General features: G+C 32.6%; 1 protein-coding gene across 2 annotated transcripts; it reads left to right on the forward strand.

The window, feature by feature from the left end:
- The first annotated feature begins 10,639 nt into the window (after positions 1-10,639).
- LOC107862275 (protein IMPAIRED IN BABA-INDUCED STERILITY 1) lies at positions 10,640-17,309 on the forward strand. 2 transcript variants are annotated; one of them, XM_016707792.2, is made up of 9 exons: positions 10,640-11,584; positions 12,935-13,219; positions 13,387-13,704; positions 14,060-14,287; positions 14,667-14,764; positions 15,204-15,294; positions 15,439-15,966; positions 16,326-16,455; positions 16,822-17,309. In XM_016707792.2, the coding sequence occupies exons 1-9, from the start codon at positions 11,201-11,203 to the stop codon at positions 16,839-16,841; spliced, it is 2,082 nt and encodes a 693-aa protein (XP_016563278.2). In that variant the 5' UTR covers positions 10,640-11,200; the 3' UTR covers positions 16,842-17,309. The 2 variants fall into 2 exon arrangements, with proteins under 2 accessions (XP_016563278.2, XP_016563277.2); XM_016707791.2 differs by having other exon boundaries at positions 10,642-11,584; positions 15,436-15,966.
- The last annotated feature ends 1,454 nt before the right edge of the window (positions 17,310-18,763 follow it).

Consider the following 18,763-nt stretch of genomic DNA (forward strand, 5'->3'; position numbering starts at 1 on the left):
CACTAATTAAATCTAAAACCCTGACCAGCAGGCATACTTGTCTCTGTGTATCAAAACTTAAAGTGAGTTTGGTTGACTTGAAGAATAATGTAATGCAAGGATAAAAGTAATCTAATGTTCTCTTCTAACTTATCTGGATCGATACAGAGAACATTTAATTGCTGTTAAGTATTATACACCAATAAATTTGTTGTGGTCTGGAGTCTTATAAGAAAATGACACTTGATTCCAGCAATGGAGTCAGAATTTTCACTAAGAGGTTCACAATATAAAGAAGTAAATGCACGAAAAAATCGAGGGGATTCTTCATTTACTGTTTATACATAAAAAGTAATTTTAATCATCTATAAATAACATAATTCTCTAGCAGAGGGGTTCGGATGAGCCCCTAAACCTAGTTGGCCCTGCTCCTGCTGTTTCACCTAAATCTATAGAAGTTGTCTGAAGCAAAGGCAATGAATGTTAATAAGGAAAAATAGGAAGCAGCAAGAACATTTAAAGACATATTATGCAAATGTAGGTGCAACCTTGTCCACATTGTTATGTCTAATTGGCTCAAGGATGCAACATGAATATGTTTTATTGCTCTCAACATTAAACACTTCTCCAAACAAATACAACACTGAGTTGGTTGCCTACTCCATTTGAAAATATGGTTTGATTCCAACTTTCTTGCACAATAATTTACTCATGCTGGTCCCAAACATTAGTCGTTTTGGTATGTTAATTGAATTTGTTTCAAAATATTTGATGCTTAGAAAAGTAATTAACATTTTTTAGTACTTTTTTTTTACTAACTCTTAATATTCAAATTGATGACTAGTCAATAGAGAAGTTTAAAAGGGAGACATAAAAAGTATATTCTTATGACTAGTAAGGTTATTCATGGAAGAAGTCATATAATATGGATTTGAGGTAGTAAAAAAAAAAGGAGTAATTATGATCTCTTCGCTACTTACAAAATGAATAGAAAAACAATGATTTTCTTCGATCTCTTATATATAAAATGAAGGCTTTTAATGTGAAAATAACATCATATTAAAAGTACATAAAACTAAAGAAATTGCTAGTGACCTTCACCTAACAAGTCTATTATTCCTAGTAATAGCGTAGCAAATAAAATCGTCAATGTGAACTTCTCATGTTAGCTGTCATGGGAATTTTAGTAACTTTGTTGATTTATTATTTGAACTTATCACTTTTACCCTGTCCGTGAAAATTTGAATAACCACCTCGAAACCCCTTTCCCTTCCCCTACCCCCAACCTTTTTTCTTTCAAAAGGAAAAAAAGATGGTACTGCCAAATAGTGATCGATTTTTATCAACAAAGTACGTCCTCATCATAAGAAAATTAGCTATGATTAAAAGAGTTTGCTACATTTTATACACCAGTTAGTAATATACATAATTATAATAGTAATAATTTCAGCCTTTGCACCGAAAATTTGCAAAAGGGGAAAAGACACAGTGAGTATAATTGATCCAATAAGATAGAGCCACGATTTCTAATTTCTTATGGGAAGCAAAATCATTAACATTATTATTATGCTAGCTAACTAGAAAGAAAAAGTGATCTCCAATATATCATGACCATAATAGGATTTCAACAATTTTGTGAAATATAATTGCACACAATTTTTGGTTGATTTGGTAATTAAATCACCCTTACTTTCTCTTTTTTTTTTTTTGGTTAGCACCCGATATTCTTTATTCGTTTTGAGACTTCGATCAAAGAAAAATATTTTCTACATTGATATTTTTCATTTTCAATACACGAATATGAAATTTGTGCTTTGTTTATCTTATCCATTTTTGTTAATTGGATTAAGAAAAGATCCGTTTTTAGGTTGTTCGAAAGTTTACAAATACATTAGTTCTCATTGCACAAAAAGAAAGGATCTACAACAACATATTTTGTGTGACCCTATGTTTTCGTGGGACACAAATGTTATTTTCAATAAATACTCGAGCTCAAAAAGCTATACGTATAATTTGAATAAACGATATAAATTCCAACAGTCTGTAACTTAATTATAAAAAATCTCAGCATTTTGTATAATTATTGAAAATTTCGATTTGGGTCTGTCGAGATATATAATTAGCTTCTGATACAACCAACGAAGATATATTTTTCCTTTGTAAAGATACATAATTAGCTCCTGATACATTTTTTTCAATTTTGAGTCTGTCGAGGTACATAATACAGCATTGAAAATACATTTTTTTTCCTTGTAAAGATACATAATTAGCTCACGACACATTTTTTTCGATTTTGGATCTGTTGAGATACATAATTAGCTTCAATGAAGATATATAATTAGTGGAATTTTTTGTAATTACTTTGTAAGGTGGGATTTGTGTAAATATGATAAGTTAGTTAAGGTGTTTATTTATGTTATTTTTTCCATATAATTATACAAGCCCATTTATTATTATTTTGGTAAGAGAAAATGATTTTACTTGTATGAGTAGTTGTCAAACTTATTGTACAGTTTGTTCATGCATTCTAATTTATGTAGGTTTATGATAGCGACTTGCAGAGCTCATTGTTCCTGAGGTACAATCCACGACACGTACTACTTGTGTCCCCAATTAATTTGGTGTTCATTTATGGAAAGTTAGGTTTTCATATTAATTTGGAAATTTAATGTATTGTTATTCGTCATGTTGTTTGGAGGGAAAACTGGTTTAATTACTAAAGTTCGATATGATTCAAAATTTTCTTCTTGGTTGAAATAAGGTTGTAGATATTGAAATTTTGTGGACTCTACAAAAAGAGTTCAATTTTGGTTAGAGTTTTTGGGGACTACTTTACCCTAAATTTAGCTTGATGGCTACTCAATCTAAAACCTAAATTATGCCTATATAAAGGGGCAAATATCTCTTTAAAGAGGCATCTCCAGTATCACAAATTATTCACAAAGAGATCAAAGCCTCTCTTCTTGATAATCAAATACATCAAGAAGACAAACCCTCCTTTCATGGAGATCAAGCCACTAACAGCCCTCGAATTACGAAGAAATTCAATTCGAGAAATTCATATCCAAATCTTCATATATTCGAGAGATATGCTACTGACGGCCCTCGAATTACTGAGAAAATCAAGATATGCTACTGACGGCCCTCAAATTACGGAGAAAATCAAGAGTGAAGAATCAAGGGATGAACAGATTTGTACCCCCATCGTTTATCAATAAAATTATTATTTTTTCATATATTTTTATTTGTAGTTGAAGTTTACTTTCCATGAATTAAATTATGTTGGAAACAAAATTGTTTTTCATTCTTAAGGGATACATTCATAACATCATCTCCAAAGAAGAAGTTTAGAGTTGAGGTTCGCCATCGATGTTTGTATCGAAGTCAATAGAAAAGAATATGTTGTTTGCATATGAATTTTTGTTATGTAAGCATAGTAAATTAATTACAATATGTAATATCATTTCATTAGATACTTAATTATAGTAAGCTTACATGATTTGGTGTAAGCATTCTGCGAATAAGTATTATTTATTCTGTTGCAGGTGGTAATGAAAGAAAGATTAATTCCTACTAGGAGGATTCAAAATATAAAGAAATTAGGTGGTTTATTATTTATATAAATATTACATATAAAAGATAATGTTAATCTTATATATATAGTAATAATTTTCCTGCAAAGGGCAGAGACATAACTAGGATTTTCATTTTGTGAATTCTGAAATATTCAAGAAAAATTAACTCACTATATCCAAATAAATCATGTATGCATATAAAGTGAATTTGTAATATAAATATTAAGTTATAGACTGAAACTAATTGCTAAAATCGTAAGTAAAATTATAATTCCAATATTCCTAATAAAAGGTGATTTGAATGAACCCTCTATTCTAGCCCTGCCCGCACTTAGGAGGGATTATTTTTTTTTAAATAAGAAAATAAAAAAATAGGTTTTCAACATAATATGCCAAAAGAAAATCTAAAGTGGAAGAGCTTTTTTAGTACAATTGATTGATAATAATTGTTCACAGGACTACAAAGTGTTGCAATCATTCATAAGTATGTTTAAAGTTGTTTTAATTACATTATATTCCTGATCTTTAGGTATCAAGTCAAATCCCACTTGTTAATTCCAATCGAGTAAATTGTCAAATTAGTCCCAAATTTTTTGTGATATGTTTCTACTTTATTCCATCTCTATTTTTATTAATTTGATCTCAATCTATAACATTTACCTTTTAACAAGAGGTCCTCTTTATAATAATGGTCAAATTTCTTCTTTTTTCAGGAATATTTTACAGGCAAATCTCATTTATTTGGGATAGAATAAGTTTTTTTTTTTTTTTTTTTAACTTATGGGCATCGATAATGCAGAGAATTTTTATACTATTAATACATAATCATAGTAAACTATCTACTGCAATGTTATTAATCAAAGTAAAATAATTAATATATTGTAGGCTATACATGAGAGCCTGGGCGGGAGTTGGGGGGGGGGGTTAAAAAGTTGTATACTATTAGTCACAAAAGTTAAATTCAAGTGAATTAAAATAGTAGTCTAATGGGAAATATAATTAATTGACAATATTTAAGTTTTGTCCTAACCTCAATTAGTTTAAGAATTTTGACTTTCAATGTCATAATATTAATCATTTGTCCCTAACCTTAGTGCATTTGGCATAATAATTAACTTGGTCCACTTTCCTTGAAGTTCAATAAGTCATTTGCATTTAAGAACATATATATAGTGTAAATATTTCAACTAACATTTATATATATATATAGTAGTAGCATATATATATAGGGGACAGGCCAGTTTTAATTTTCTTTAATTTTCCCCTTAAAGTTCAAACGTCAAAATCTCGTGCTACATGATTACCAAGAACTCCCTCCACATAAAATAATTAAAAGTAAGGACTTATGATCTATACATACACCTACTCATCATATTATAATCAATTGTTTTTAATATGACGCTTGAAAATTTAATTATGGACACTTGTTTTACTATTAAAGGAAATTTTGGAGTAATGATAAAGTTATTTCGTGTGATCTATATGTTATGAAATCAATTTTCAACACAAGCTCTTGAATGCGATTTTTTTTTTTTAAATCCTACATAGATGCGGGGTACGGTGATGATCATACATCGGGCTGCCCTTTTCTATTACGATACTATGTTTTTTTTTATAAATTGCCCTCAGCCTAGGCAACTTGGAGAGTTGGATAGAAGAGAAGTATAACAAAGGGGATTTTATTATGTAGGGTCATGGATTAATTAATTGAGGTTGATCGAAGAATCAAAAGGTGTTAGTAGCACATATACATTATAAACTGCGAGAATATCGCATATCTTAACCTAGGCCACCAAATACACATGTCCTTATATATGTGAAAACATGATTATTAGATTTACCAATTGTTGAGCCGGCCGGTCGGGTTTATCAGAAACAACCTCTCTATTTCATTTATGGTAGTGACATAGACTTCGTACATTCTATCATCCCAGACCTCACTTTATGAAAATACACTGAAAACGTTATTGTTGTTGTAAATTGTTGAATTCTTGGTATGTAATTGGTTTCTTCAATATTCTTCCGGTTGTTAGCTTCTCTTCTTGTTCCTGTGTCTCAAATTATATTCTTTTAATAAAAACTTTTACGTGACATGTGTAACTTGAGTTGTTTTAAAAAATTCAAGTTTCATGACAAAATAAGTTAAAAGAAATAATCATTAGGTAAATTATTTTCGTGTGACTTATAAGTTACTATATATTTATGTGGTGGAATCAACTATTGATATTCGTGTCAGAATACGTTGTCTATATCAAACGCCCTTAACTGCTACCTTTAACCTTCCTCAAATCATGCACGAAATAATCCATGCATCAGACTGCTTTTTTTTTCTCTAACTATATTAATATGTTGTTTGGTTGATTTCCTTTCCCTCAGCAGCCAGCCTCAACCTATGTACTTGGATAAAAGAAAAATATAACATAGGGGATCTATTAATATCTTTTGTGTAGGGTTATGGAAATGTTAGTACGTGTGTTTAGTTTGGGGTGAAAGAAAAAGTAAAAGTGCAAACTGCAAAGATATATAGTACTAGTAGATTTTTTTAATGTGCAAGTAAAAGTGGAGGCATGGTCGAGCTAAACTCAATCAAGGTTAAATTGAATAAAATTATACTTGTGAAAATATATGATAAATAATCTCTATATATATGTGTGTATATAAATTAACAGATACCATATTTGGTCATTGTTAGAAATTGGTCGCAGATGATCAATTACAAGTACTCGTTCATAATAATAGTGAAATGCGGCAAAAGAAAAGGAAGGAAAATTCATGAACCGATCTCATCATCTCCATCACGTAGGAACTAAGTAGTGTACACTACAATTTTGATGTGATTTTATGAAAAAAGCTAAGTGGATAGCTAGGTCCCGTTTGATCATAAAAACATAAATTTTTCGCAGTTGGAAATAGAGTTGGAATTGAAGTTAAGTTGGAGTTGGAGTTGGAGTGAAAAAAGTGAAAATAAGTTTTTCTTGTTTTCACTTTTTCAAAATACAATTCCAAATTGTATTTGAAATTTTTATGGCCAAACGCTGTAATTTTCACTTTTTTCACTGTAGTAGAATAGTTTTTCAAAAAAAAGTGAAAAATTACTCATTAACAGGAGTAGTGATTTTTTCCCTACACTTCTGAAAAATTGATTTGTTATAACTTATCCAATTGCAATAGCTTATTCATTTTTTGATGAAAGTTGGTGGCTAATCACTTATTCAACATGAAAATGGTCCCAAAATTTGAACACTACAACTCATTAATTTTTTTTCACTCATAATCTTCTTTTCTCAAGCAACCACCCTCCCCAATTTTTACTATATATACTCTATACATAGATTAAGTAACATATTTGGGTGGGTCAACCCTGAGGGGTAGCTCGGTTGGTAAAGGCCTGAGGACAAAGTCCTTCAGGTCGCCAGTTCGAGCCCCAGCAGGGCTACTGGAGGCATTACAAATCGATTGCGTCTTTAGGGCCCTGTGGAATTAATCGTGATGGACCCATCTTGAAACAACAGGACCCGATGAGTACAACTAATTGGGTTCGCAGAGCGACACCCGAAAACTACGGAAAAAAAATATTTGGGTGGGTCATTAGATTTTAAGTAATTTTTCTTGGGGTCCTTGATTAATTATTTTCCCTAATGATGTGCAAGGACATGTGTAACGTTAAGTACTACTTTTTTGTGATTAATTAATACTAATAAATTAGATAACAAATACTTTTCTGAGGAAAAAAGTTTCTGCATGTGACAGAGCAGCATGAGAATTTGGAAGTCAATGTTCACTACTTTTGGGTTTTGGTCATCACATATTAATAAAAGTTCACATTAATAAAACAAGTGTGGTTAGTGGTTAGTGGTTACTATAAGACAAATGTAAATTTGACAAAGGGTAAACACTTGCCCAAAAAATAAATTAAAGAAAAGAGAACAAATTAAAGAAGCTTGTGGCACTCCACTGTATGTATTAAAAATATATTTTCACATGGATGGTAATCATTATATTTAAAAAGGTTACTGAAAATGATTTGACATCATAATTCAGCCATGAAATTGGGCTCAAGCATGCTCAAAAATGTTGGTCGAGTTCTATAAATAAGAAAATTATTTTATTTTGTTCACAATGAAATGAACAAAAGAACATAAAATTGATATAGATTATATCTGAAACTATTTTTTTTATATGAGTTCATGTGTAACTGTTATCTCCTCCGTCTCGAAAAATTATCTTGATTCGAAGTGTGAGGGTCGAACTAACTAATGTTTGATGTGAAATTCGAACATAGAATTTTCAATTTTCGAAACAAAATTTACATACTATCTGAAATCAGAGTTATAAATCAAAATAATTAATAATTTAAAATACTTTAAAAAACTATTAAAAAAATCATTTAACTATTCAAATAGTAACTAAGACAAACTTATTGAAGCAGATAGATTATTACTATTATATCCCCGATTGATGTATAAATCATATTTCACCAAACAACTTTCACTTTTTCGTGAGTTTAAAGACTATTTAATCACAAAACTAAAGATTTATTAGATATAGCAGAAAAATATCTTTCTATTTTTTCATATTTGATTGATCAAATAATTTTCCACAAAAACGAGTTGATATTTCATTCCTTTCCATTACCCCTACAGCACAATATTTCTCAATACTAATATTTATAAATATTTGTTTTCATAACATCTTCTACCAACTTAGTAAACATTACAAAATAATATATATTTTGCGGAAAGAAATGAAAAAAAATTGTCAGTGGAAAAATAACAGTATAGACAGCTTACAGCTAGTAAGCATTAAAAGGGAAAAAAGCAGCTCTCATTGTTCCCCCCCTCTTTTACATCATTCAATTCACTTTCCCTTTTCTTTTTCCTTCTTTATTCACCCAATTGCTTGCCCATTTTAGCACTTGATTAATATTAATGAACATATATTTCCTTTTAGATTATTGCTATAATACATTTGATTTGCTATGAAAATCAGTAAGGGCTCGTTTGATAGAGTGTATAAGACTGAATAGGTTGTATTAGTAATGCTGGGATTAGTAATACATGAATTAGTAATACTAAGATTATTTTTTATGCAGTGTTTGGTTTGATGTATTGAAAATAATATGTATTGTTATATTTTAAAAAGAATATTGTATGTTTACAAAAATACCCTTTGACATATTATATCTTTGCCTATTCTTTGCAAAACTTTTTTTAAAAAAAGTAAAAATATAACTAATTATTTACTTTGGAATTTTAAGATTCAATCATGCACTTATATATATATATATTTTGTTATCTTTTTTTTATTTGTTCATCATTTTTTTGTTGTTTTCACTTTATGATGTTCTTACGTTGGAGGAAGATACGTGTATCTTTTGAACGAGACAATAGAATTATTATTGATATAAATTTGTGTTCCGTAGAGTGCATGTTAAAGCTAAGTTGAAAAAAAAATATTTTTATTTATGATATCCTATTTACAAAATTAAAACTTGTATGCAATCATGCAATTTATTTTCGGATTGTGACCAATAATTATTTTTTACGTTAATGGAGTAGTTTTTTTATGACTAAAATTATTTGGAGGGATATTATTATCTTGATAAATTGAAAAGAAATAACTCACATTGAATAAATTGAAAAGATTTAGAAAAAAAATTAAAGAAATTTGAGGACATTTTTATCTTGACACATATTTATCCATGGATTACTAATCCCGCCAATTTGGGTGTATTAGTTATACAACCTATAATATCGTATAGGGTGTATAACTAATCCATGTATTAGTTATATATAGTTTTAAAATTGCTACCAAACAATGTACTAAGTAATCCCATCATTTAATTAATAGATTATGAAAATAATCCATCCTACCAAACGGGTCCTAAATATCTATGTAAGGCTGGGTCCAATTAGTGCCAGCCTCTCCATTAAGACCACAACTACTTGTTACATAAAAATTGAACCAAACCATGCATTTATTTTTTATTTACAAACAAATATAAACAGTGTGTCATTAGTCAACACCAACTCAACCTACATGTTCCTAAGTTGCTCTAAATTCCTACACAGAATGTATATTCCACGCGTTGCATTATTGGCAAAAAAAACTCAAGTCTCTTTTGGGACTTGTTTTCTGTCAGCCTTACTTTTTGTCAGTGTCCACACTTGTATGCTACTATCCAAAAATAACCACTTCATATAGATCCCCAAACAGAAAAAATAAACTTATAGTAGTTGGGACCAAGTCAATATATGTATTTCATATTTTTAATCTAATACTATATGGGTCTTTTTTTAGACAATATACAAACTAATACTTAGATTTTGATTTTAATAAATGAATACTTTTTTCATTTATTTTTACTTATTCATTGTTTTAAAAGTATTTATTCAATAATATATATTATTCAGATTAAGAAAATCAATATATAATTTATCCTACCTATTTCATCCTTAATTATTAATTATAATCATTATCCAATACATTTGTCAAGACATTGAATTAACTATATTCAAATATGAATATGATAAAATTAAATTATTTACTATTTCTTGATATGTGTGCGAAGTTAATAATGAACATCTATTGATGGATGGAGAAAGTAATATCTAACTTTAAGTATTTATATCTAGACACTTCAACCCGTCTCTATGTGTAGTTAAATATTCTAACTTATAAAGTATTCATTCAGGCACCTCTAAAGTTTATGTTTCATATCAATATTGGACGTCCATGAAACACTGAAGAAATGAGTCGGAGTGTTTAATTGTCAGTTAAATCAAGTTCTCAAAATTAATATACTTACTTATCAACTAAATTTAAAATTATTTATTTGTTTATGTACTTATTTTTTTTTTTATCTAGCCATAATAAATCAATATTTATTTTATTTAATTATTTAATCATAGTAAATTATATTGATTTGATAAAAACAATCATACATAAGTCTTCATAGAAAGAAAAAACTACTAGAAAAAAAAGGACTAGAGAATTTTGAATTTGTGCAGCAAAATGCTCATAAAAGTCAATAAAGACTAGTTGCTCTCAAAGACTGCCCATTCTTTTCTTTTATATTATTTTTCTCATAATTAAATTCTTTTCCCACAAAAAAAATGGCAAATGAGAAAACACACACAGCCTATAAACAAAGGCAGCTGAACGTCACAGTGTAAAAAGGGTCAGCAACTTCCTTTTCTCTCCGTTGATTACGCTTCATTCCATTGCTCCCCCTCTACTACTACTACTACTGCTTAATGCTAACCCCCATTAATAAACCTCAATTCCCCCTCCGTAATTGCCGCTACAAAAAGTTTTAAGTGAGAAAAAGAAAGTGACTTTGAAGTTTTCTGACTTTCTTGATCGTATAAATATTTGTGAATTGGCATTGTGAAGTTGGAGAAACTGAGCTTGACCCACGTCAAGATTTGGTTGAATTTCCTGTGGGTTGGTCTTAGTTTGCGGTGAAAGTGGCCGTGATGGTGGCGTTAGGTTGCTGGCATTTTGGTGTGTGTACTATGGGTTGTATTGCTTGAAACTGAACTTGGCCCACGTCAAGATTTGGTTGAATTTCATCTGGGCTGGTGTTAGTTTGCGGAGAAAGCGGCTGTAATGGTGCTGTTGGGTTGCTGACATTTTGGTGTACTATGGGTTGTGTGGCGTCTAAGCAGACTGTGTCTGTAACTCCTGCATTTGATCATTCAGGGGTGCTTGTTAGAGACGGGGAAGATGTCGGGTCGGGTAGGAGCCGGGTTGGGAGTGGTGGGTTCGGGTTGGATTTTGATTTGAAGAAGGTGAAGAAGAGGGGGGATTCAGGGTTGAGTGGGGGGAGTGAGATGAGTGAGTCGGGTAGGGTGAGTTCGAATGGGTGTGGGAGTGAGTCAGTGAGTTTTAGGCTTGGGAATTTGCAGAAATATGTGGAAGGTGAACAAGTGGCTGCTGGTTGGCCTGCTTGGCTTAGTGCTGTTGCAGGGGAAGCTATTCAAGGATGGGTGCCTCTTAGAGCTGAGTCTTTTGAGAAATTGGAAAAGGTTAGTTACCATAACTATAATTTATGCTCCCCTTTGATCATAGATTTTGAAGTTGAGAATCGAAAAAAAGTAATTTTCTGAGTTGTGTTTGGACGTGAATTTTAGTTGAACAAAGTTTGAAGTTTCATGAGAGGAAATCAGAAAAACTCAAAAACTTGTGTGAATTAGTTTTTGGGAACTTGGATTGAGCAAATTTCATGGCCAAACAGATATTTGAATCAAAATCTATGGCCAAATGCTGATTTTGTCTATAAATATCTGTTACTACAGAAGTTGTGTCTTTATTAGTTGTCTTTTACTTAATTTTGTCCTGATACTGCTGTATCTCAGGGATGTCTGATAAGTACTTTCTTATTTGATTGTGATATATCATAGGGGGGTACTTTCTTTAACAATGTTAGATTCAAGACCTGAGTAGTGTGTTTGTCCTCTTTGCCATGAAAAAATTATGAAAAATAAATTAATGTCAAGTCTGTTTTCCTAGTTAAGTTATTGGATTATCTATTTCTTTTTTCTTACCAATTGATGCATCATATCTCTTATTTTTTTCTTCTTTTCGGAATAGGGATTTCGGGTAGGCAGACTGAAAACTAGATGAAAAATCTATTCTTTCTTGGGGTTCTTTTGCTTGTTAGTTGAAAACATTGTCCCAAAATGGACAAGGAATTGGAAAGTAGTAGTCTTACTGCTAGCTTAATGAGAAAAGTCTACCCTTTTCATATAGTTCACTTACCGGAGAATTAATAAAGGTTGATGAGCTGCTAACTTGCTTTTTTTCCACTTGAACGGGGCAAATGTCTGGATTATAGCAAATCAGTTTTTTTTTTTTTTGGCTCATTTGATATACTCATCGAGAATACATACACGCTTCCGCAAGAGGCAACAAGGTTTCTATATCATTAGTTCTCTTAAAGAATTCATGAGCACTGTTGCATTGATATGTCAGCTGTTTAAAGTTATACGTTTAACTTGGATCACTGTTCCATAGTAGCTGAGAGGTGAAAAATTTACCAGTTCTAAAAGATTGAGAAAAGATTTTACTAGGACCTATTTGGCAAAGTAAGTTTTGGAATCAAGAGAAGAAAGTTTCTGTGCTGAATTGTGACTTATTACAACTGTTATTAACATAAAGAAACATTAGATGATGGAAGCACCTTAAAACTCTTGGAGAAAAAAAAAACTGCATTTTTATTTGCTATGCACCAATTCAAGTTTGCTGCTCATCAGCTGCTAGGGTCAATATGCTTCTTTCTACTTGGTAAACTTTCTATCAATTTATAATATCATTATGCAACTTTAAGTTTTCTAACTGATGAATGTGTTTCCTATTCCATTTCACTGATTTAACAGATAGGTCAGGGTACATACAGCAGCGTATTCAGAGCACGTGATTTAGAAAGTGGAAGGACAGTTGCCCTGAAGAAGGTGCGATTTGATAACTTTGAGCCAGAAAGTGTTAGATTTATGGCACGAGAAATTATGATCCTCCGCAGGCTTGATCACCCCAATATCATTAAATTAGAGGGTCTAATTACCTCCAGATTGTCTTGTAGCATGTATCTTGTGTTCGAGTATATGGAACATGATATTTCTGGACTCCTGTCTTGTCCAGAAGTTGAGTTCAGCGAATCCCAGGTTTGCCAACTTTTCATAACATTACCTTGCAGCTTTGTCAACGGAATTCTTTTCAATGTTCGCAAAAAAAAAATTGTTATTTGTACTTGGTTAGCTTTTTTCTCTCTTCCACCCAATGCATTCTTACTATAATTATTGGGCTAAAGATGAGCTGGCTCATTTTACAGATTAAATGCTACATGAAGCAGTTGCTGTCTGGTATAGAGCATTGTCATTCTCGAGGTGTAATGCATCGAGACATCAAAGGTGCAAATCTTCTGGTAAATAATGATGGAATTTTGAAGGTGGCAGACTTTGGACTGGCAAACTTCTGTAACCTTGGACGGAAGCAACCACTAACCAGCCGAGTTGTCACTTTATGGTACCGTCCTCCAGAGCTTCTGTTGGGATCCACGGAGTATGGAGCCTCTGTGGATCTTTGGAGTGTCGGATGCGTGTTTGGTGAACTTCTTACTGGTAAACCTATTCTTCAGGGGAGAACTGAGGTACCTCCTTCAATGATTAGATCTCTTAGCATACTTAAGTGGTCAAAATCATCAATCTTGTTAAACAAGCTTGCTGTTGATATTAAAACAATTCTTTGCTCAAATTACCTTTTCTCATAGCTACTTTATTTGAATAGAAGATCAGCAACTTACTTTTCTGGAAACTGTACATCATAAAAACTTTACTGCTCACACCGTTCCATCTTTCTCTTTTCTTAGTAATGCAATGTGCCTATCTTGCTTGAACTTCACATTTAGGTTTCAAGGTCAACTGATCCATCACTTGCCAACTAACCTGAATACTTTTTTTTTGATGTATTATTAATTACTGAATAATTGCTCTTTTGTGCTACAGGTTGAACAGCTGCATAAAATTTTTAAGCTCTGTGGATCCCCACCAGATGATTACTGGAAGAAATCTAAACTTCCTCATGCAACTCTATTTAAACCGCAACATCCTTATGAGAGCTGTCTGTGGGACACATTTACAGATCTAGCCAAAAGTGCAGTCTCACTCATAGAGACTCTTCTTTCTGTCGAGCCACCGAAACGTGGAACTGCTTCTTCTGGCCTTGTATCTGAGGTACTTTTTAATACCTCTTTTTTTTCCTTCTTTTTTTGATATGGTAATGATAATTTCCCCATCTTATCATTGTATCTTGATTTTCAGTTTCTTAAAATCTGTAAGTGTTGTTTTATGGGTTTTTCTTGGACTTCTCATTGTTCAAGTAGTTCAAGTTCATTTTGATATCTTTCTCATGTTCACTTCGTCCAAGACTCATTTTGGAGCTTCTTAACGAATGGTTACAGAGAAAAATTGTGTTTGTCTCTTGTAAATTAATTAATTTGAAAAATAATTCAATAATCCTTTTTTGGCAATGATTTCCTCTTCCACCTTTTTTATCTTACAAGTACATAAATTTCAAATCTCTAACTGTGCAACTATTCGATTCTATCTTTAGTACTTCAAGACCAAGCCTCACGCCTGTGATCCTGCAAGCCTGCCGAAGTATCCACCAAGCAAAGAGATTGATGCCAAACATTGTGAAGAAGCAAAAAGGTGAGAACTTGATAATATTCTGCTAGGAGAATTTTTTGAATATTTTTGTGGTTATATTTACATTTAAGGGAAAATCATAATGGTTTGATAAAAGGGATACCCTGTCCAATGCCCCTCTGCGCCCATCCCCAAAACCAACTCTATACAAAAGGACAAGGAGGAAGCGTGCTTTCCATCTGTCATTTTGCTGTAAGGGTATGATTATGCTAAAATCAAGTCAACAATGTTCTTAAAACCATGTAACTTAAAACAGAAGTATAAGCTTGTCTGACCAAAATGGCGAAACTGGTTTTGATAGAATGATTACGTCCACAATATGATACTATTTGAGGCCGCTATCTTGCTCCTAAATGACGCCACTAGCTCTTGCATTTGCTACATTTTCTAGCTTTTGCATAGATCTTGCTAAGTTATGATTTAATTATATGAGAATTTTCAGGAAGAAGCCTGGTGGAAGAGCCCGTGGACCTGAGACAACCAGAAAGTCAATCAGAAAACCGACTGCGACCAATAAACTGGCACCTGAAGAGGTCTCTTTTTCCTATTTCTCTCATCAACTACATGTATAGGTGCATGTTGAATTCTTCTTTCCTACCAAAAGGTGCACGTGCATTTTTCTTCATTTTGCATATTTATAAGCAGAGAAAGTTAAATGATTCTTTTTTATGCAGAAGTTACCCATCCAAAATCAAGGTGTTCCTACTAATAATGGCAGTAGTATGGGTACTCAAAAAGGAGACATTATTATAGGTCTAGAACGAGCTAAACCATCAGTTGATTCCAAGGTTGAGGCTTCCCATATTAAGAATGCATCTCAAGGCGATGTCCCCTTTTCAGGCCCTCTTCAAGTTTCAGGATCAAGTGGTTTTGCATGGGCGAGAAGACGGACTGATGATTCGTCAATGAGATCAAGGAGTAAATCAAGTTCAAGAAGCCTAAAATTTGAACCTTCAGGTGGACTTCATATTAAAAATAACATGGAGCTAAAAAGACGAGAGAATTATGAAACTACAAATGGAAGTCGCACCAATTCCAAGGGTCGTGACACATATGAATCCACTAAGGGTCGTGACGCAATGCAACCACATTGGAGCCAATTAGAGCAGGCAGAGTCATTTGATGCTTCTGATGGCTATCACTCACAAGAACTGTCACTGGCTCTCTATCTGAAAGAGGAGACAGCTTTCAAGAGGATCAATGTGGTCAGTCAAGAACTTTTCTCGGAATTCAAATATAATAAAATCACATTTGCTATTCACATTGTTAAAACCTGCTTAAAATAAAGGAATAAGATTATTCCAATATGGAGCTTTCACCAAAAACATGACGATTGATGAATTTAGAGATTTTCAGATTTTACAACTTTTGTGTTTGATTCATTTTCTGGCCTCCTTTTTTATTTTTCCAAATGAAGAAATTGGTGGCTATGTTTATAGAGTAATTAAGCCTCCATGTTTGTGACTGATACATTCAGTGTATAGCTAATTGCAAACTCATAAAATGGAGTCGCGTATTTAATCATTGGACTTAAATTGATCTTTTAGAATTGTACCTTGAACAGGTTCAGGATCAAATGGACAAAGTTGAATTCTCAGGACCTTTGCTATCTCAGTCACACAGAGTTGAAGAACTCCTGGAGAAACATGAGCGCCAGATCCGCCAAGCTGTTCGAAGATCATGGTTCCAAAGAGGTAACATATTTCACTACTTTGTATGACCCCTTTTAATCACAACTATGTGTATAATGCACTAGGCCTCTGAATTTATAAATTTAGGCAACTGATCTGTAATTAACTTTTTTGCGTTTTAGCAATTGTTTCGAAGTTGACATGAGAACATAACAAATTGACTCCTCCCAGACATGTGCATTTAAACAATTGCTACACCTCTATTTATATATTGCTAATTAGTTGTTATTATATCGCTGATGGTCTTCTCGCCTAATTCATTTACGGATTTTGTGGGTTGCTACTCCATACAGTTGCAAATCAGCTTGCCTTTGCTTAGCTATATTCACCAACCACCCGACTGAGCTTTTCCTTTTTTCCCCTTGTCAGTGAGGAGAAATGGAAACTGATTGTATGGTGCTCCTGTTTCACACGGTATACAGAAAAGAAATGAGGTACAGGAATTTCGACAGTGGATTCACAATAAACAAGAAGTCTCATATGCTCTAAAGTAGCCAAACACAAGGAGCTGTTGATCTTGATCGAAAGCATTGTGCAGAAAGACTAACGAAGTTAAGAACAGACTCTATTCAAGAGCTGAAAGTGCTTGAAGAAAAATAAGCAATGGCTGAACGCGCTTGATTCATTAAATTTCTGAAGGCCCTGAAAATAATTTCCTGACTATTGTCTCTCCACTCTCATCCTTGGCCCCAATGTATATAGTTCGTAGCTGTTAAAACTCGAAACATTTTTGTCCTTCATCATAGAGTAGTGAGTGTATTCTGTGCTGATAGCCTGATACATATAGTTGTCCCTAGGGGACCGAGTAAAGAAGCCGATGCATTTTACCATCTTTATCGCACGTTATGTTAGAGAAACTCCATTTGTCATTGCACAAGAAACTCCAAATATATATAAATACTATGAAACAGATGCTTAGCATTTCCTCAAAAACAGTTGAATTTGCCCCTTGGGCTACACCGTCATCCACTCCAAAAAGTGTCTCTGTCATGTGAATTTATGTTATGCCTTATATAAAGTTCATCATCAGAAGCTTGTCGGTCTTTCTCTTGGACCTGCCCTCCATCAAGAGCGTCACAAGTTTGAACAGCAAGAATGGAGGGGAAAATATGAGAAATGATTAATGAGGAGTGGTAATATTAGCATTAAGGTAAGTAATGTCAATAGGACCACATGAATCATGACCATTGGTTGGATAATGATTTGATAGGATAGGATATCAAATCATGAACATGGGAGTTTGCTACTCTTGAGTTAATATGATTGGGCTCCACCACTTTAATTTTGGAAATGGGCCCAATGGGCTATTGTCTCAAAGGGCCTTTGCAACAATTGCTTGGTTTTCACTTTGGGTGACACTAATTATGCACCCTCTGTAATTATGTTCCCAGGGCTCACGCGGATGCCAAAGGTGCGATTCCAGGTCGATGTGATAATCGAATTATTGTCAGAGTTGATAAAAATTGGTGAATATGACTATACCATAGCTAAATAAGATTATAATTGAAAATGTGATTTGGTCCTTCATAAAAGGTGAAATTCCTCGAGCGAAAGTAATTCGGGAGACAAGATTGGTAATTGAGAAATACATGATGCCAGAGCGTCATACAGTACTTGCTTACTCTATTGTTCTGGAAATTTAAAAAGCTTATCACCTTTGATGCCCTCTTTTTCTCTAATCTAATCTTAGACCATCATTATCCTCCATAAAAACTCCATCAATTGTGTCTATAAATACTTATTAGCATATGACAATCACATGGTGGGTCCGTGCTCCTTCCACTTTACATTTTTGTTCCTCTTTTCACTGCCGGAGCAAGTAAATTACGAGTTACTATATGTTAGTGACGGAGCTAAAATTAATTCGTATATTTTTATGAAATTATAAATAATAAATGTTTTTATTTTATTAAATTGAAGGTTCACTTTCACAAGAACCACCTTATGCTACACGCATTTTTGGAGTATATATATATATACTAAGATAAGTGATGATTGGTCATGTCTCTTTCATGAACATGACAACAAATTATGGTCACATGACTTTGTTTAATTTTTTCTACGTTTTTTGTTTGATGGATCATCATATGTTCCTGTCTTTTCTATTTCTTTTTCCTTCTTCTTTTCTCTTCCATTCTTGAGATATTAAAGTACAATCATTTTTTCTTCCTAAATTGCCGTTCGGGAAAAAAATAATTAAAAGGTAATGCAAACCTGTTGACTTTGTGTTACTCGCTTGTCTTAATTAATTAGTAGTATGGATTTATCTAATGTTTAAATGGTGCCCACGTTTGGCATAATTCCACTTTTA

This window comes from Capsicum annuum, chromosome 3, assembly GCF_002878395.1.
Source record: "Capsicum annuum cultivar UCD-10X-F1 chromosome 3, UCD10Xv1.1, whole genome shotgun sequence".
Taxonomy (NCBI): Eukaryota; Viridiplantae; Streptophyta; class Magnoliopsida; order Solanales; family Solanaceae; genus Capsicum; species Capsicum annuum.

Bases quoted from the DNA above. Each gene is read 5' to 3' on its own strand.
- LOC107862275 (XM_016707791.2), top strand. From the start codon at position 11,201: ATGGGTTGTGTGGCGTCTAAGCAGACTGTGTCTGTAACTCCTGCATTT. The intron at 14,765-15,203 runs GTGAGAACTTGA...GAGAATTTTCAG, and splicing joins CATTGTGAAGAAGCAAAAAG to GAAGAAGCCTGGTGGAAGAG. The intron at 16,456-16,821 runs GTAACATATTTC...TCCCCTTGTCAG, and splicing joins AAGATCATGGTTCCAAAGAG to TGAGGAGAAATGGAAACTGA.